This window comes from Dromaius novaehollandiae, chromosome 16 (genome assembly GCF_036370855.1).
Source record: "Dromaius novaehollandiae isolate bDroNov1 chromosome 16, bDroNov1.hap1, whole genome shotgun sequence".
Lineage (NCBI taxonomy): Eukaryota > Metazoa > Chordata > Aves > Casuariiformes > Dromaiidae > Dromaius > Dromaius novaehollandiae.
In genome coordinates this window covers 21,896,912-21,917,846 of record NC_088113.1, presented here as the reverse complement: position 1 = coordinate 21,917,846, position 20,935 = coordinate 21,896,912, and the positions used below count along the sequence as shown (strand labels likewise).

General features: G+C 39.7%; 1 protein-coding gene across 2 annotated transcripts; it reads left to right on the top strand.

The window, feature by feature from the left end:
• The first annotated feature begins 2,291 nt into the window (after window positions 1-2,291).
• On the top strand, window positions 2,292-20,733 carry LOC112992160 (protein-glutamine gamma-glutamyltransferase E-like). Of its 2 annotated transcripts, none has more exons than XM_026115060.2 (13): window positions 2,292-2,369; window positions 8,556-8,723; window positions 9,023-9,265; window positions 9,813-9,931; window positions 10,437-10,565; window positions 12,045-12,222; window positions 12,386-12,521; window positions 14,044-14,147; window positions 14,610-14,855; window positions 15,743-16,048; window positions 17,801-17,958; window positions 18,182-18,315; window positions 20,335-20,733. In XM_026115060.2, exons 1-13 carry the CDS (start codon window positions 2,363-2,365, stop codon window positions 20,480-20,482), a joined length of 2,076 nt encoding a protein of 691 aa, XP_025970845.1. In that variant the 5' UTR covers window positions 2,292-2,362; the 3' UTR covers window positions 20,483-20,733. The 2 variants fall into 2 exon arrangements, with proteins under 2 accessions (XP_025970845.1, XP_064377855.1); XM_064521785.1 differs by lacking the exon at window positions 2,292-2,369 and adding an exon at window positions 6,716-6,740.
• The last annotated feature ends 202 nt before the right edge of the window (window positions 20,734-20,935 follow it).

The window sequence follows — 20,935 nt, the reverse complement described above, 5'->3', positions numbered from 1 at the left end:
CAACAGCAAAGCAAACACGATTGAATCAACACTGATGCAGACTACATAGACTCCATATATAGGCTGATCCATGGATCAGCCCAAGATAACTTATTGAGGATACACAGATGATGAATTCTTTTTGCAAATTTCTAGTTTTAAGTGAATAAAATAAGATCCTAAGCCCCTCCCCATATCAGACAGCTCAACTTCAAGAACCAAGAATACATAACGGGGTGGGGGGGGTCACTGTTGCAGCTTTGACATCAAAATAAATTCCCCAAGGCAAGATTGACTACATATCTATCTATACATATACACACACACACACACACACACACAGAGATACACACACACAAAAATATATATATACACACACATACATACATTATCCTTGACAGTCCATTATTAAACTCCATGGAAAAATGATGAACATTTTCACAACCCACCTAGAATTTCTAGTGGAGTACTTATCTTTACCAGTAACATTTTCCCCTCATGCTTATCTTTAGTGTCTTTTTCTGGTTTTTTTTCCCCTTGACTGATCCACAGAAGCTACTGAAAATTTATTCTTCTTCTTCTATAACCGCCTTTCACATTTTTTAAAAATCATCATCATCATCATCTCTCCCCAGTTACCTCTTTTTTTGATTGGTCCACGTTGATCTTTCTAATTTTATTTTAAGCTTTTCAGTCTCTGTATTCTTGACATGATCCAACTGAAGTGTTGTGCCCAAGGCTGGACATGGTACTTCAGCTGAAGTCTTACCAACACCAGAAAGAGCAAATTTAAAAAACATCAAAGCTCCAAGACAGCCTTTAACAACACCTCTGTCACTATGTCCTTCCAATTTGACAGTAAACCATTGAAACAACATTTGTTTTAGTCCAACAAGTTATAAAGTTAACTATTAGAAATTTTGTGTAATCAGTGTTTCTGAAGTGTGCTTATGAAAATGTTCTATGGGACCTTGCTGCAAATTAAAGTCTATATATGACAGCTGCTGCTGCTCAATTCTCCTCTGGCATGTTGATCTGTCAAGGAAAAAATTAAATGGGTTTGACTGACTTCTGGCAAATCCATGCTAGCTGTTAGTCATCTGCTAGCTGCTAACAAGGAGTTTATCTATTCCAGTATTTTCCAGGAATTGACATCAATTTAGTCTATAATTTCTCAACTCCTCCTCATGCCTCTCCCCCATTTTATACATAGGTATTATGCTTGCCAAGTTCTGATCTTATGCAACTTCCACCCTTCAAGTTCTTCAAGCTAAGCCCTAACATTCCTGAGATTGCTTCAGGCTCTTTTCCTCACTGAAGATAAGTGAAGTGAAGTAATAATAAAAGGAGAAAAAAATGTCTTATCTGTGTAAACAAAAGGAAATGGAAGCTCCTATAGAAAGAGAGAGAGATCCATGATCAAATAGCAAGAGAGGTAATATGAAAAAAGGAGAATTAGGGGTAAAAAAAAAAAAAAAAGGAACACTGTGAGGCCATGCCAACAAATTCATTTTCTTTCCCTAAAATGCCCTACCTGGGCAGATCAAAGTATTTTAATGTGCGCCTCTGTACTCCCAAACAATTAGGTGAGTAACCACCATAAAAGCGCAAATTGTAGTTTTAATTTTTACCTGTTACAAAATGAACATTTTCTTTAATTTTATGAAGTTTGTTGTTGTGCAGGGAGTATCACCACTTGAATTACATTCTTTGGAATTATTCAGCATTCAGGTTGTCAGGTTAATAGCAGCTTAGGTTAATATCATTTGTAGCATTAATACCATTATTATTAATTTACAGAGACTCTAGGGAGGGGCTGGTACAAAGGCATCACTGTGGTGATCCTGAAAACAGGATTGATGAGTTAAATGCAGCTTTTTTTTTTTTTTTTTTTTTTTTTGGACTTAGGTGTACACTCACAGGAAGGAAACTCTATGAATTTTATTATGAATATATACTTTTATTTCACATATGCTCATCTGTGGCTCATACTGGAATATACATTCATACTGACTCGAAAAATGTTCCTTACTCTTCCAACGTGACACATCATTGTATGTGAAATTCTGGATTCCAGGTATGCAATTAAATGCTTTACTTTTCTGAGCATCTCAGTCAGCCCTCTGGGTAAATAGACAGAATTGCATAAACACAGTATGTTAAAACCCATGAGCTAATAGGTGGTCACTAGGAAGTTCACAGGCCCACTTGTATGACTTACCTGCCTCACCCACCTAATGTGAATTATAATTGGTTTGAACAGAAGGAGAGGCCCAAAGTTTTCTCTATAAATGCTGCCACAAACAGAGCTTGAAGTCTTATCATATCGCCCTACAATTGCTCACAGAAATACAAAGTCCAAGACAAAGAGGAGCAAGGAAGCATGGCTGGTAAGTAAAAACGAGTCTCCGTGGATAAGGAGTGGGCAACTGGATAACCTACCAAACACTGTTTTCTTCTGTGGGGATATTTTTGGTAAAGGGCTCTGAATTGCTGGAGTACACTACATTCTGAGATTTTGAATAGGTTACTTCAGCATTTTATTTCCTAAATATTGAAAAAGACACAAACAAGGAAAAGAAGATAATCCATGTATTATCATACTAGAGTTAAATATGATAAAACTGCAGGTAGAGCAGACTAAGTTATGATGGCAAATTAGCTTTTAGTGTGAAGCTTACAGAACCAGAGAGTAGCTCAGGCATGAATGGATCTTCTGTTAATGGGAATATTTGTGCCAAGAATAGGCTCTAGGATAGATTCCTTCCTGTAGATTCAGAGCCAGCAAATTGCAATCCCCTTTTTAACTATTTGTTAAAATTAGTGTGAAAGGCAAAGGCTCTTTAAAATATAGACAAAGCATTACAGAAGTCCCAGCAATGAGGTCTTACTAGGAAAGATATTGAATCAACACACTTCAGCAAGGTTGGCCTTGTTCTTGCTTAGGCTGGACTTCCTGGTACCTCTATAAAAATGTATAATGAATGAAGCCTGAGTGCAGATGACACTCATCTAGGCATGGAGTCCATGCTCTGCTGACCTTATGTGATGTAAGCTTGAAAAGTTCAATAAATTAAAAAATACATATATATCCAGAGAGCAGTGTCTGAAGTACAGAAACCACAGGCATTGTTTTCCCCTTACGGAGGTTGAGAGAGGCACAGTTTCCCCATAGACAGTGTTTGTCCACATAAGATTATTTGAAATGCTTCATGTTGTTGACCTGAACTGCTTGCATTAGCATCCCTCAGCAGTAGCTGCTGTTTGCCTGACCTGCCTGTGCTTATTTAATGACTGTCTCACTGTATTTGCTAAGTATAATACTACCTAAATGTTCATCTATTTAAGAGTTGAACATAGGCTGGGATGGAAACAGGCATATACAATAGGCATAAGGCTACTGATCCATTCAGGAATCTCCTCCGCTGAGCAAAACTTAAATAAATGACAAACCACAGTTCTATTGGTCAATATGAAAGACTGGACTGGGTAGAAAAATCCTTTTTTAACAGAAGAGGTAAATGATAAAAACAGAAGAGGTATATGGTAAAACCGGACAGTAAAAACTGTCAACTACGGCAACAGGGAAATAACCACAAACCAATTGTTTCTGCATTATAACACTTCCTCTTAAGCAACAATGTGCCAATAACTTAGCCAAGACATTTTAGCAAGGTGCTCCCCCAGAACTTCCTCCTAAGTATCATACACCAATCTACCCGTTAGCCATTTTAACCACATTGTTTTCATCACACTAAATGCAAGAAGCAGTAATGAACAAACTGATATTTGCTGATCATGGTCAACTCTTGCTTTTGAAATACCCAGGGCACATTCTAAACCCAGTGTTAAGTTGGAGATGTCAAAAGGACCCAGGGGGTTCCTCCTCACAGTGCCATGGCATACTTAGGGCAATTTTAACTTAAAAAAAAGCTCTGTGTGTATGTGCATGTGCATGTGCATGTGCATGTGCATGTGCGTGTGTGTGTGTGTGTGTGTGTGTGTGTGTGTGTGCGTGCACGCACGCACAGAACTGTTTTCACACACACAAACATACATCCTGCAAATATACACACTTTTTTTTTCCAGAAAGTTTTTATGCATTGAAGGGCCATTCTGTAATAGATCTAGTTTAACAGAATACATAAAGAGGAGTGAAGGTGATGCCTAAAGAAAAGGAAAGCACCTAAAAAAAAATCCTGTAAATGTGATGGCATGTTTTTTTAAGGGCTTTGTTCTCTAGCTGTCCCTGAAACATGTCAGCTGCATAGCTGTGCACTCCTCACATTTACACAATGCAGTACCACCTGGCTTACAGGAAGGTGCTTGGGCCAGGGCAGCTAGGAAAAAATACATTCTGCTTGACTAGTATTCTGACTAGTGTTAATATTTCTCCACAATGTAACCCTCATTCTCAACTTTGGCCCATAATATCAGTCCACAGGTCCGGTATGTATCATCCATCTGTTTTACAAACAGAACAAATGACAGGTCTGCAAGGCAACTTAGCCAGAGCTGGGAATAAAACACAGGAAGCTGATGTAACAAACAACTTATTTGCCTTACCATACTGTCTTCCAGAATAAATGTACTGTATCTATCTGTGTTTCTGAACATGCTGTTTCTAATGATGCTATCATATCACTAAATAGAAAAAAACAGTTATGTCATTGAACTATGAGACTATGATATTCAGTACACTATTGCTCTCACAAAGAACAAGAAATGCATGACCAAATACGTACTGGCTGCCATTTAGGGAATAATCACTGACATCACCACTCCGCCCAATAGTAACTAGTTTTTCTATCACAGAGAAAAATCTCTGCTATGTATCTGAAAGTAGACTCAAAGCCTACTGAGAATTTATTCTGAAAAATGCTAGCATGTGTGTTCAGGTCATTAAAGAGAACGTAAAAGCATGGCTAGAAGAGGGTAGCTTAACTGCTGAAAGCTCCAAAGCTTTTCTTTTTTCAGTAACTAGCAGCGTACCCCAGGGGTCAATATTGGGTCCAATCTTGTTCAACTTACTCATCAATGACCTGGACAAAGGGGCAGAGTGCACCCTCGGCAAGTTTGCTGATGACACAAAACTGAGAGGAGTGTGGCTGATCCACCAGAGGACTGCACTGCCATTCGGAGGGACCCTGACAGGCTGGAGAGATGGGCAGAGAGGAACCTCATGAAGTTCAACAGAGGCAAGTGCAGGGTCCTGCACCTAGGCAGGAATAACCCCATGCACCAGTACCAGTCGGGGGTTGACCTGCTGGAAAGCAGCTCTGCAGAGAAGGACCTGGGGATCCTGGTGGACAAGTTGACCATGAGCCAGCAAGGTGCCCTTGAGGCCAGCGGTGTCCTGGGCTGCATCAGGAAGAGCAGAGCCATGCCAGCAGCTCAAGGGACATTCCATCTGAACATGAGGAAAAACTTTTTTACTGCGAGGGTGACAGAGCACTGGAACAGGTTTCCCAGAGAGGTTGTGGCATCTCCATCCTTGGAGATGTGCAAAAGCTGTCTGGACAGGGTCCTGGGCAGACTGCTCTAGGTGACCCTGCTTGAGCGGGGGGGGGGGAGGGGGAGGGTTGGACCAGATAATCTTTAAAGGTTCCTTCCAACCTCAACCGTTCTGTGATTCTGTATTGTAAAAATATCAGAATTAGCACATCTCTTTCTTTATATAAAGTGGAGCCACTTGCAAACCATGACCAAAATCATTCTCCTTGAAATGAAAGTCAAAAATTTTTGCACACGAATTGGCATCTCCAATGGATGTGCAGGCATATGCTATCAAAAAAGTAGTAGTATACCAGGTGATAACAATGATAGGTATTTTATCACAGTATTTGCCCATCATCTGGGTAGTGTGTCATGCAAATATGACATTGAGTGCTTGTCTCTTTAATGTCACTAAACTGTAGCTACAGGATAACCAAAAAATTGTTTCTTTAAATTTGGTCTGATTAAATTTGGAGAAGAAGCAATAGCTTACTCATTGTTTTGCAATTACTAAAACGCAGAGAAAAATAATGTCATTACAACATGAGGTACATTCAGCTTTTTCTACCAATGTAAAGAAACTACATGACCTATTTATGCAGCATACATTCTGACTAGCCCCAACAAGAGAAAACAACATGTCAGTAGGGGTAAACTTCTAAGAAGTCCTGGAAACAAGCACACTTTGCAAGGATGCAAATTCTGCCAGCCCTCATTTAGACATGAAATGGATTGAGAAGCACTCAAGGAAGCAGCTCCAGAAAAACAAAGGATTTTGTGAATTAATTTTAAAAAGAACACCACTGAAAATATTGCTCATGGAGACCCCCAAATTAAAAACATTGTGATGAAAAGAAGGAATTGTTATTACTATGAATGCATCATTATAACAGAAAGAAAAGCAACTGAATATTGAAATTCTTACAGATTTAAATACATTAAGAAACAAGTGGCCAGACTGTTAAGGATAAACATTGTCCCAGTTTCAGATTTTAATTTGCAAGGAAATGAGCTCAGGAGAGAGTGAAAAAGGAATGAAGAATGACTCCTCAAGCTCATCAGTTCGATAAAGGGCTGGGAAGCAAAGGAAGATATTCATGCTCCACCCCCAAAGGAAATATTGCAAACAGGCAATTTTACAAGTAGACTTTTAAAGAAGTGAAAGGCACAATCTCTTCCTTGAGAGAAGAGAAGTAGAGGAGGACATTCAGAGGAAAAGTCCAGAAGCTGCTCATACAGGACATATTGATCAGATATGGGCCAAGGTGAGCAAGGGAGCAAGCCCCTTCTGTGGTGCTCCATTATTTTCTTACATCCGTACATCACATTCAGCTCTGTAATGGACACTGAAAGGTTGCTACTCCTCTAATGAGCTTTGATCCAAGAAAAACAAGGAAGAAGATTAGGATTTAGGAGGAGGATTTGCGTGGGAATTGTATTTTCTTCGCTGACTGTGCATATGGATAAAGCAAGCTTGTCAGAACGGAATTTGGGAGAACAGGTACATTATCTGAGGTAGATATGCTGTCTTTTATACGTAGGAAGGAAAGAAAAGTCTACAGCTATTTGAAGATGTCAGACATAAGCAGTGTAAATGAGAGGCTGGCAAATCTGACACAAGAGCAACAGAGACAAAGCAGAACCTGGAGAAGGTACAATTGCAAAGGCTGAGGGGGGCTAGAATGTGGAGAGAGTTTTGAAACTTGACAGTAGGGTAGAGAGGATAAAAAAATTTCAAGGTGTTTTTTTTTTTTTTTGCTTGTATGCTAAATATTTATACATATGCAAATTGCCCAGTTTAATAATTATTATAAAAGGTTCCATGTTGCTCTTCCAAGCTTGGTAGCTAATTCCTGTCTTTCTAAAGACAAGTCTCCCCCAATCCCAACCTTGCTCTACAATAGATGTGCTTCATTGCTAAATTTTTATTTCTTTTTTTTTTTTAAGGTAGGTTTGTTCCTGAAAAATCCACATCTGTGCTGCTTGCCTAGATACCATAAAAAACACATTTCCCATGTTTGAAATGTGACTACATTGCTAAGGCTACTAATGTAGTTACTTGAAGGATTGCCTAAACGTGATAAGCTTAAGATCATGCTGTAAGAAATATCTTTCCATGAATCTGGTTAAACACAAGACAATGTTTTTTACTCAATAATGGCACAGGGTAGCTCTGTTCCATTACTAGGGACCACACTGTTACTCTTTCCTGTTCTCTCTTTTTGGGTGGGGAATGGAGAATAGTAAAACAGTTTTAAAAAACATACAGTACCCTTAGGAAAAAAGTTCTTTTTCTTCTGTACTTGTGCACTGCACTTAAACCATCAAGCTACCTCCTACTAGAGAACCCTCCATCAGTTTGGCTCTGGTGATGCTGGAGCTAAACTGATCTGAGGTGCTTACTCTTTGACCTCCACAGAAGCCACAGCTCACACACAACAGCTCTCTGCAACATTTCATGCACACGATTTTAGTAGTGTTATCACTCCAATTCTACCATCTCTCCCATTGCCAAATGACAGGCCAATTAGCATATTCTTGATAGGTGCTTCCAAAAGATAACCGCTCTCAGTTATATCAGAGGTACATGAAAGGTAAAGGGAGCTAGAGAGCACTCACAGTTTTAAATACAGAAATGTTTCTCGGATCAGTTTTCTTCTTTTCTTATTCAGAGAACGTGAAGCTCTGTTAGTACAACACCATATCACAGACTGGATGACACCTTGAAAGACTTAGCTGAGTTCAGCTGTATTCTTTATCCCAGTAACTCTTATTCGATTCTCTCATGGTTCTCTCCTCTTAGATTTCTTTCTGATTCTTCTTTGGTATGGCATATACTAGACCTTTTATATTTAATTATGCAGATAGTCCCTAACAGTCTCCACAGGGGGAGTCTCTCCAAAAAAAAGGATAAAATACTCACAAATAGTTGATTTCTATTTGTGATAGACATCTCATGTGGCTACTAGTTACCTGTAGAGAGTAACATGCAACGCTCAAGAGTGAGTCCCTGCTTCTTCCTCCCCACAAAGCCTTGGATGTACCCTTAAGTTTTCTTGCTCTTCTCATTTTTTTCACAGCTATGACGCAGCCAAGTATCAATTGGCATCTGAAAGAAAATGCAAGAGACCATCATACAAGTAAACTTTCTAGCAAAGAGCTGACTGTGAGGAGAGGGCAGGCCTTCACTCTCACCTTCAATGGAACGGGACAGCCTGAGCAAAACTTAACATTCATTGCAGAAACAGGTATAGCTCCCAAATTCTTCTTTCTCAGAGTTAGTAATGCCATCTGGTGACACTCTTTTAGCTTGATATTCACTACATGAGAACAAGAATATCTCAGAGCCAACATGCTGGTTTACACAGCCATGGGACTGATTGAGGTGTTTCTTGTACTACTCCCACCTCAATTGGCAGTGATAGCTTTCTTTGGTTTCAAACATATGGCATGAACTCAGCTGCCCAGAAGGGTGGTGTTTATTGACGATTAAATCTCTATTTCAGACATCTGGGAAAAAAACAGTGTTGTTTATTTTCTTTAAAAGGTCCAAAACCTTCAAAGCAAGCTAAGACGCAGGCCATGTTTGGTATCTCCAGCACAGTGAGCAAGGACAGCTGGAGTGCAGTTCTGCAGTCCACCACTTCCAACTCTGTGAGCATTTCCATTTCCAGCCCAGCTAATGCAGTCATAGGACGTTACAAGCTGAATTTACAAAGTACTTCAAGTGGCAGCTCCTCCCCAGCAAACCTTGGCACCTTCGTTTTGCTCTTTAACCCTTGGTCTTCAGGTATGAACATGTTGGATTTCCCCTGAAAGAACCAGCTCTCTCATTGCTTCATTAATATTTGCAGCTTCTCCACTTGATCTATGCATTTTTTGCACAGGAGCTGAACATTCACCACATAACCTAGCACTGGAACAGGAAATGGTTTAACCGTTTCTTAGGACCTTCTGGTACATAAAATCAGCTCTTTATCACATACTTACTGGACAGCTTCTTACCCCAAAAGGTGTAGATTAAGTTCTGCTTTTGCCAGCGCTTCCCTGCTTCTGCACAAGTTCAGAAGAGTGTGCCCAGTCTCTGAGAAACCATGAAAAAAGACAAATCTACCAGCTGCCACCTTCTTCTGGAGAGAGAGAGGTCCATACCTCTTTCTCCTCTCTAATACATCCCCCCTCTCTAAATTTAGGAAAACCTGAGTTTTGCCATCTGTTTATACCAATGAGAATAGCAAAGGGTGGATATCTGCAAACTTTCTTACTGAGGCTGCCGTATAGGGTTTTCATGTATTTTGGCAGATGGGGGGTTACAGACCTCTGCTTTGGCTTTTCAGGTGATGATGTGTTCTTGCCTAACGAGGCTGAGTGTGAGGAATATGTGCTAGAAGAGTTTGGCATCATTTTCGCGGGCAATAAGCATCATATCAACAGCTTTGGATGGAACTTTGGCCAGGTAAACGCAGGGTTGCAACTTGGGTGTTTTGTGCTCCTGTTTTCACATGAGCTGGGTGACAAGGGCTTGTTCAGTTTTCCCAGTTCATCACAGTCATATACCTCAGAAGAGCAGCAGAGTCCAGTATTGAAATTAGAACTCATGTCAAGCCCTGTTACACTGATTAACAGGAGGATTTGGAAGACTAATCAGCTATATGGCTTAGGACTCAGAGATGCAGTCTGCAGAAATCTTCATTTCTGCTATGTAGTAAAGTACTGTAGCAACACTGGGACGCACAGGCCCTGCCTTCATTACACAGATTCCAAGTTTTGAAAAGCTCTTCAAGTTCTAATCTTCACAGTTGTTGAGGCCATCTTTTCATCTGGTAATTCCTGGTTGAGCTACAACACTTCATTCAGTGATATGAAAAACGTTAACCAATTATTAGCCTCTCTTTATTTAGATTTTTAGTACGGTAGAACAATCTGTGGTCCCAACACACTAATGTATTTCTGTAACATAGTTTCAAGGAGATATTCTCAATATTTGCCTTTCCATGCTGGATCGAAGTTTAAACTACCGCCAGGATCCTGCCACAGATGTATCTCACCGAAATGATCCCAAATATGTGGGCCGTGTTCTCAGTGCAATGGTAAGCAAGCTATTCAAAAATCCAAACTATTACTTGTTCTTTTAAAGTAGTTAGTTAAAATGAGTATGAAGATATTTCTCAGGAAATTTTAGGCCACTGTTTTTGTGCACAGAAATGTCGGCCAGAGAAACCTCTGGGTGGCTGTCTGATTTGAGTCTGCTAAACTTATTTCATCTGTGGTATTTCTGACACTTTATCGCTTTGATAGCCAGTTGTCAAACTGCAAGTGTAAGTGATGGGGTGGTATGTAGAAGGACCAGTCCACAGAGGTCTTTAGGCCAATCTCCCATTTCATATGAGCTTACAGTAGCACTAGATCAGATCAGCCGTGTCTCTGTCAGGCTGCCTGGAAAATCTCCAAGGATGGAGGCTTCACAGGCCCTCTGGCTGACTTGTCCAGTGCTGCGGTACCCTTGTAGTGAGGATTTTTTCTCTCGTCCAATACAATTTTCACAAGCTACAACCTTCTGCCATTGCCTCTTGTTATGTAATCTGCCAGTACTGAGAAAAGTTTGGCTTTGTCAGCTTTGTCCCTCTCCCTTCAGATAGTTGTAAGCTGCTACTAGATTTCCCCTTACCCTCTTCTTCAACACACTGACCAAGCCCAGCTCTCTCAACTTCTCCTTGCACCTCATGTGCTCTAGGCCCCAGACCATCTTGGTAGACCTCCCTCCTGGACCCTCTTCAGTGTCTCAGCTGGGCACAGTATTCCCGGCACAACCTCTCTAGCACCAATTAAAGGGGATAATAACATATCTCGATCTTCCAGACATGTTTGTCCTAGTGTATCCCAGTGTGTGCTTTTCCTTATATATGACAAGAGAACACTGTTGACTCAAACTCAAACTGGCATTTGCAATAACTCCCAGGCCCCCTTCAGCAGGGCTGCCACTCAGCCAGCTGCTTTCCAGCCTGTACCAGTGGAAGGGTTATTCTGCCCCAAGTTCAGAGCCTTACACCTTTTCTTTATGGACTTCATGAGGTTTCTGTTGGCCCAGTACTCAAGATTCTCAAGGTGACTCTAGATCAATGCTCTGCCCTATTTGTTGTGTCAGCCACTTCCCCTAATTTGGTATTGTTTGTAAATTTGCTGAAGGTTCACTCTGTCGTCGTCAGCCAGGCACATTCTGAAAGCTGTGGGAACTGCATTGTATAAATTGATGATGCCATTCATTCATGCAGTGGCAAAGTTGCTGCCTCATGACAGGAAGGTTCACTATACACTGGTGTTTGTCCTCTTGCCTGGTGTTACTGTACTTAAGTGGGAGAAACAGTGGTTAAATGCTGTTCATTATTTGAGGGGACACACATTTCATTTCTCTAAAACGATAGGACTTCCTGAAGGCCAGCTGCGTGAAGCAGTGGCTTTTGTCCACTAAAACAGCATTTAAGGCTTTTCTTCCCTCCTACGCACACGCTGATTTTTCTGTTTTACACTCTTAATTTATCTTTTCATGAATTTAATGAATATTTTTGCAGGTCAACAGCAATGATGACCAAGGGGTGCTGCTAGGAAATTGGAGTGGAAATTATGAGGGTGGGAAAAATCCGAGCAGCTGGACTGGAAGTGGTGAAATCCTACAGAACTGGAAGAAATCAGGATTCAAGCCTGTTAGATATGGACAGTGTTGGGTTTTTGCAGCAGTGTTGACTACAGGTATGTTTTATGTAATACACATACTGACACTGCACAGATTCTGGTATAGGAAACACTAATAATCACGTCTACCTGGAAGTCTTTCAAGATATTAGTACGTTATAGGGAACTTCATATTCCAGCAATACTTCTTTTTAACCATGGTTGTGTATTGACTCTTCAGTGCTTAGATGTCTGGGGATTCCCACTCGAACGATTACAAACTTCAGCTCTGCTCATGATGCAGATGGGAACTTGCGTGTGGATGAGTTTTATGATGCCTCTGGAAATCATTTGAACAGGGGAGCTGACAGTGTCTGGTAAGGCTCTACAGTATTTACTAGTAAGACCTATCAATGAGGAATAGGATCTTCAGGTACAGAGTGTAGATTCTAATAACAAATGCTCTGTTAATTTGTTAAAAATTGTCCTCAAAACAGTGACACATACAGGATCAAAAAATTGTAATCCTATTAAACTCACTGTAAATGTAAACAGTGTTTTCACTCTTTCGTAGTTAAACAGAGAACTATGACAGAAGTTGAAATGGCAAAATGAAGCCAAGACAGGAAGAGTTACAGCTATGATGACACAGATGACTGAAAACTTGTGATACTACACTGGAAATATCAAACAGGGGAACTTGATTTAGTTTGGAACTAGCTTTCAAAAATAGTTCATGTTACACTGCAAAAGTTCAACAGAACTGAGCTTGCCTTTTTTTCTTGGAGTGAGATCATTTGCAGGGAAAATAATTTAATTATTGCCACGATTAAGCATCAGATGCAATTCAAACATGTTTGTATTCAGCAAAGAACAGATGCAGCCCCTCGTTTTTTGCCCTGTTTACTCTCCTGTTTGTTCTGGAGCCATCCTGAATATACGTGATAGCTGCAGCATTGTGCTGTAAGATACACAGCTAAAACAAAGGACTACATGCTCAGAACTGAAGGAGGCTCAAGACTTTTTGTATAATTTTACAAATTTGCTTTCTGCCCTTGAACATTTAAGTCTGTTACACATGCAACTTTCAGCTCTGATCTGACTGACATAGAATCACAGTGGAAATGGTCAGTCTCAGCTAAGAACCTGACAGAATTAAAACATTCAATACATTTAACTAAGATGACGGTAGGAATTTAGAGGAAAATGGCCCTTATCTCGATTACTTCTTGTGGAAGCCTGCTTCCTCCAGAAGACAGTGGTTTTTTTTTTTTTCCTTTTCTTTTTTCCTCATAGCTTATAACAGCAACAAAGGTTTTATTATTTCCTGCTCCGATGTTCCATTCTTATGTTTTCCCAGTAGGTTAATGGGTGCAGAAAGCAATGGGAGGGACAAGCTTCAATTTGAGAGTGTGCCGTTGTATCTGTAGATAAGACATGCATATGATACAGCTGCAAAACATGGTATTTTAGAAAAGTAGTCTCTATTCACCCTTTTATGAGTATCAAAAATGAAGAACAGCCAGAAAGCAGCTTCTAGCTACGTATTTGAAGAACCCTTAAGTGAAAGCATATTTACAGACTCTCAACACACAGCCATGGCTAGATCAATGTTGGGCCCCAGCAGATCCTGGATGTGGCAGCATCTTCTTGAGGCTGTAAGCAGATGAATGTAATTTTGTAACAGTACTGAAGTATCCCAGTGCTCTGCCATGGGCCACATAAGACCCTAAGAAATCCATGGAGAAGAGAAAATGCAAAGATGACAAAGACTCCCTTGATTTACACCCCCACCCCGCCAAAAAAAAAGGTTGGTAGGTGGGAAGAGGCAAAAACAGAATTTGGATGTAAAAGCAGACACACGTACTGGTAGCTTACTTTGTTCATTCTTGAATATAGGAATTTTCATGTCTGGAATGAAAGCTGGTTTTCTCGCAGTGACTTGGGCCCCTCATACAGTGGATGGCAAGTTCTGGATGCAACTCCCCAAGAAGAAAGTGGAGGTACAGAGATTTCCTTTCAGAAATAATGCTGAAAAATTATAAGGTCAGTCCCTTTCAGAGGGAAGAAGAAATTCAGCCATCGCCAAAGTAATTTATTTTCTTGCCCAGAAATAGAGTGGCAGAAGAGAATTCTCTGTTTCACTAGAGAAGCCTCAGCTCCTCTTTGGACACCAAACTAGGCTTCTAAGACCACTCTCTCTCAGCTAATCCTACATTTCCAATGTAGGTATCCAGAGCTATTGAAAATTAAAGGATACTATAAAACAAATTAAGTGTACCTTCAGAATAAATACAAGATACATTGATGATTAGCCTGGTACAAGTCACTGTATGTATGAAAGCACTGGAGTAGAACACTACGGCTCTGTAATTCAGGGGTCATTGATAAATAATATCTGCTAGGTACCCTGCCTACTATGAAACAGCTGATTAGTCCTAAATTATTTTTCCTTGATGCTGTAGGGATTTATCAGTGTGGTCCTGCCTCGCGGAACGCCATCAAAGAAGGAGATGTAGATCTGGACTATGACTGCCCATTCGTATTTGCAGAAGTGAATGCAGACTGTATGTACTGGAATTATGATCCCACAAATGGAAAGAAAACATTAATGTTCTCTGAGTCCACAGTAATTGGCCAATTCATCAGCACAAAGGCAGTTGGTAGAGATGACCGTGTAGACGTCACCAATGATTATAAATATGCAGAAGGTAAAGAAAAATTCTGGTTCTTCTGATTACGTAGCTACTTCGTTCTAAAACTTACAGAAACTCTATGATAGGAGTCTGTTGGTGGGCAATTCTGCTCACATATATGGTAGAAGCAAAATTTTTACTCAGTTTCTTCAATTCTAATGGAAAGGGGAAAGAGAAGGTTAAAGACTAAACAATTCTGCCCTGCCATTTCTGATACGGAGCTGATCTGTGGGATCTGAATTAAGCGAGTCCAATTATTTTGAGTAAAGTTCTGCTTGTCTACACTAACGTGCACTGTCTCTGCTTTGTTAAAATTAGCCTACGGCACCATTATTTGACAGCAGGATGAAATGTGTATTACAGAAACCTAAGCTAAATCACCAGCTCAGCCAAGAAAAGCAACATTTTCAAAGGGTCAGACAACGTGTAAATTTGTCAGACCTTTAGGTTTGATAGTGCAAAAAGAAAAATACAATAATCATTAACTGAATTTTCAAGTGCAAACAATGAACACTGCTATCGGAAATATATATCCAGAAAGATGAAAAGCAGAACCCAAATAGCTACCTTCCAATGCCATCAACACTTCACCTTGTAGTAGGGCCCTTTCTGCATTAGCAGATAAGAATTTACACTTATCAGTGTTACGACCATAAGAAGGGTTAGAAATGGGAAGAGTGAGAAACTTTGGACCAAAGGTTTGATGCTACAAAGAATTACTATTACAGGAACGGTGACACAAGGTGACTGTAGATCCAGAAAAGGACATGTGGCTGTGGAAAACAGAGGGTCTGTTTGCCTGTAAGCACGGACACTATGTTCTGTTGACCAGTCTCTAACAGTCATGTGAAAGGAGATGCATTTTAACTGCTGAGGATGATTTTCATGGTTCTCACTAACAGGCTCTACAAAGGAAAGAGATGTTTTTAAGAAAGCCCGTAAGAAGCTGGGACTAGAGGATAAATTTGATCCCACAGCGCCAACACCAGAGGAGATTGATCAAAAGCCTGACATGTCAGGGAAGTTCAAGGTGGCTGGCCCTTTAGAAGTTGGAAAAGATCTCAATCTAATTCTGGTTCTTGCAAACTTAACTTCTGATGCTAAGAATGTTCAGGTAAATATGACTGCTTGGAGCACTGTGTACACCCGGAGACCCATTCGTGAGATCTGGAAGGACTCCATGTCTGTCACTCTGGCTCCTCAGGAAGGTAATTTTTCATATAGTTTTTAATCAGAATTGCGCAATTGTTTTATCAGTAAATGAGCATTAGCTCTGAAGGTAGTAAACTTGGGGTGGGGGGGAAGTTACAACAAATTGCAATCTTAAATTTCTATGCAGAAGAGGCTGAAGAGGCCAAAAATACACTGCACTTGAATTTTGTGCACTTAAATGCAGAAAATTCACTTTTTTGGAAAATGTATATGAGACATGAAAAGAAGGTGGAGAGTAAACATAATGAAGTTTCATTTAACAAAACTTGTAAAGAAAAGATAAGGAAAACATAAAAAGCATAGAAATTATCTCCAGCTGAACATCTTCTGGTCAATCACAAGGGGCCTTACTGGTAGATAATGGGACACACCTAACAGCAGAAGCAAGAAACTTGATCCATTAACACCTTAGAATAGAATTAAACTATGAGGAATAGAAATAGCTGAAATATGCTGTTAAGCTCCAAAATAGGTAGGAAAAGAAAGTGATTATCCAAGCATAGTTGAGAGGTAAGGGACCTAACACTTTTTTCAGATGGTGTTTGATATGCCTAAATAGGAACATTCTTGGAAACATGAAATTAAGTTAGTGACAGGTGCTTGGGATAATAGATGTGTCAAAAACTCTAAGGAGAACTGAAAAATGATTGATTCACTATTGATACTATATGGTATTAATCTTAGGCTTCAAGTTACTAGTGAGAAGCAGAAATAATGTTTCTCTTCCTTGATATGTAATTTTGACTTGTGGCGCTGGGATCTCTCAGCTTCCTCTAAAGTGTTGGAAACTGAACTCTCAGTGAAGACAGAGCTTACATGCAGATGTTCCTAATAGCGTTACAGTTACATAGGTACCTTGTGGTGTCTTGTGCTTACATGCACTGTGTTAAACCAATGGCTGAATTTAGGGTCAGGAGAGAGGGTTTTTTCACTATGTCTGAAGGCAGACCCCATTTGAAGAGATTTTCACCCTCTTCTGTCAAGTGAAGCAGGCACCATTTGATAGGATTTGTACTTAACAAATCCCTCACTATTGGAGCAATCTAAGCCATTTACAACACTCTCAGTTTCTTGTTCTCTATTGTGGCACTTCACATTGGTGACTTGTCATCTTTTTTTTTTTTTTTCATTTTCCATCTGCTGTATGCTGTTGAGAAGTATTTTGTGAGTCACAGTGTTTGCATGTAGCACAGATACTCTACAGTTCTTCTGAAGCTGAGAGCTATTGTATGAATGGCCAAAATTGTGAGATTACCCTGATTCAGAGACAGGGGAGATCCCTTCCAATCCCGTATTCCTTAATTTGCATTACGGCATGGCAATTACTGTAAAAACACATGATGATAAAGAGCAGATAGGGCTACGAAAGATAATAGGAATGCAAACACGTCATTTAGCTCGTGTGTTGTATACCGTGAGTAAATAGGACTGATGAGTCCTACCAGGGCATGTCTTATAACAAATGAAGCAGCACTGGTCAATTCATTGAACTCCATCTGTCTTATCTGTCAGAGCAATGGGGAGAGACACAAGCCAAGCAATATGGTAGTAAGGGATGGAGGAGGGATTATAGAGAAGAAATCTCTCTGCCTCTGACAAACTGACAGATTTGCATGAATTGAGTTTGCCAGTGATGACTGAAGGTCTTCCTAGTCACAGACACAACATAGAAGGAAAATACTAATTAAGGTATAAAACATCTGTTGACTTATAAAAGTGTTTATCAATCCTTTTTCTTTTTTAAACAGAGAAACAATTTCCCATTCGGATATCATACACTGAATATCAAGAGCATTTAACTACAGACAACATGATCCAAGTAACAGCCTTATGTCATGTGGCAGGTGGGATTCAAGTGCTAGTGCAAAGAGACGTCACCCTGGACAATCCTGCCATTGACATACAGGTAAAGCGCTATCCCTTTGCTACTAACTCCAACAGCAGAGAAAGGGGAAAATGAGGGGATCTCGTTTCTTATAAGCACTTTCCTTCCTCCAAAGAGATGTTCTGCTCACATTCTGCCATGGTCCATCCTACCATCTCATAATATCGTCTCTGCTGAGGGCTGAGGAGGCTTGCAGAGAAAAGAATACTGAGAATTCCACCTTTTGAGCATTTTCTTTGCACAGGTACTGGGTGAGGCAGAAGTAAATAAAGTGGTGGATGTGGAAGTGATATTTACCAATCCTATTGATATGGAAGTGATGGATTGTGTGCTGCAGGTAGAAGGCAGCGATCTGCTCAGAGGAATCCTCCAGATAGAGTAAGTACAAAGAGGGCCTCCTTCCTGCTAATAAAGATATATGAGCCGGAACATAGGCACGAATTACTTTGATGTAAACACTGGGATGAGACAGAATTTTCTTCATGCTATAACTTGAGAGGTCCACCAGGGACAATGTCTCTCATAATGAAGTACATTGCAATTATTTGCCCTCCCAAACTTCGGAGCCAAAGCACAGGTCAGATGGAGACTTAGTTCAAAGCTGTCATAATTTTACAGAACTTATTTGCCTACCTATCTGGTAGGTATATATGGTAGCTATCAAGGTCCTATCTGGACCTTGTGGTTCCAGCAAAAAATATATATGATACCAATGCAATAAATGTTACTGAGGCTCTCTGTGCAGCTACAGCGCAGATGGGTTTAACTTTTGTGTTCTGATTACAGAATCAACAGTGGGGCACTTGACTGTTTCTGCCTACACTATATCTAAACTATACAATATTTTAGCCAGGATTTCTTTTCACTTTATAAAATGCAGTCTGTGTGTGTCAGTTAGTGTGCAATCTCCTAAACAATTTGCATTTACCTCAGCCAGCCAGACATACATGCATGTAAAAAACAGATGCACCAGTGGCTCAGCTTTGTATACAAAAATGAACACAGATTGTTTAGACACAAGTTGTCATCTAAAAGGGTGGTCATACTTCTGAAATGTACAACCTCAAGCATGCTCTATGTGTAGCTGTTGTAGGCACAATAAATCACGACTAAGAGGGATGACATTTAAAGAACAGACTAAACCACAACCTTTCTTAAAAAATCACAGCAGCTACTACGTAGATAACCAATTTTAGTTTACTAAGGCCTATAATTTAGACACAACTGATATCCATTAAGCAAGAACGAAGAGAATGGGGAAAATGGTGAATATGCTGATAAAACTTTTTTTTTTAAAAAGGAAACTATTTTTCTAAAACAAGAACTACAAACACATTGATTTTCAAGCTTTGCTTCCAGAACTCTACAAAATTAATTATATCAGGAGATTAAGACACATGCTCAAGAAACTATCTAAAGTACAGCTCACTTCATTAGAAGGTCGTTATATAGGTGGTGCTGATCAGATGAATGAGTAGACTGGAATAAAATAGGTTCCTATTCCTGTAAAGCTCAAATTCTTATTTTTATGTTTTGATGATTTATAGCTTGTTATGCCTTTTTTTCCCCCAGTATTTCACAGTTGAAACATAAAAGTAAATTTGCAGCCAGTCTCCCACTTTGTACACACACAAACTTGCATGCAAACTTCTACATGCACTGGCAAATGTAACTGCTTTTTAAAAATGCCTAGGATATAGGAGTGTGCGTTTTAACTGAACATGCCTACGCACGCGCGCGCGCGCACACACACACACACACACTCACACACCCAACTTAACATCGTCATTTGCACTTGGGCAACTAGGAATGGTCTATCCCCTAGCTTATAATCTCTCCTGAGGCAATTTAGCAAACTCATGTTATGCATCACCTGCAACTTTAGCCTCTAGGCAAGACAAGACAATATAACATGTTTGGGATGACCATAAACATGAGTTTTCAAGAACTATAAAACATACTGTTTTAAACATTTTAACTTCCATTTAGAATTTCCTGGTGTGCAAGTACTTAGGCTTTCTTGGTGCCATAATCTATTCCTATTCAGGAGTTTGTATTATCATTCTTCATTGTCTCGACTCTTTCTTTTTTCTTTTTTTTTTTTTTTAATAATTCAATGATCTCTTTTACGTCTTCTGTTCTGCATGAAGTTTGATCTCTTATGGTATTAACATATCTCCCTTTGTGCCCTTATCTGGATCACTGCATGATATATTTGCTAGAGATCTTAATGCATGGGGTTGAGTATTTAAGTACTCATCAGATAGCTAAGTCCTGTACAGTCTTCTCACGACCATGCTATGAATTCTGCAGTGCTGATAGCAAAAGTGAAGAGGCTCAAGGATGATGCATAAGGCTGTTTTCAGCTGACATTTTCCCTTTGTTTCCTATTTTTAGTGTACCGACACTGAAAGCCGGTGAGAAATCTAGCACAAAGTTTAAAATCATCCCTTCTGAGAGTGGCCCCAAGCACCTACTTGTTAATTTCTCCTGTGACAAATTTGCAGATATCAAAGCATATAAGATTATAAATGTGATTGGCTAAGAGGAAGATATACAATAAATGATCCATTTCTGAATAACTTGAACAAAATATCATATGAAATCCATGAGAAATAAAATGAAATAATTGCTGCTTCTGAAACAAAATCCTCACTTCCTGCAATAGGGGGTTACTCCCCCATTATATCATTAATTTTTTGTTGTAATTTTAAATAAACTGAGGAATAGTTGATTCTTCATGTACTGTTGTAAGTGTCCATGTTATTAAATACAGCATCTTACATTCTAACCAGAGATTGATTTTTGCCTGTGTTTCTTTGGAAATCATTCTTTCTGGCTCCAGATGTTTCAACACAAACATTCATTAAACATGCATTTACTCCTTCAGAGCCTTACACAGTGGGCTTGCAAAGTGGTACTTTTCCTTTATTGTAACTGTGATACTAGAGAGTAGCCAGAGTGAGGTGCATGATTTATGGAATTTAAGCTCTCTTTT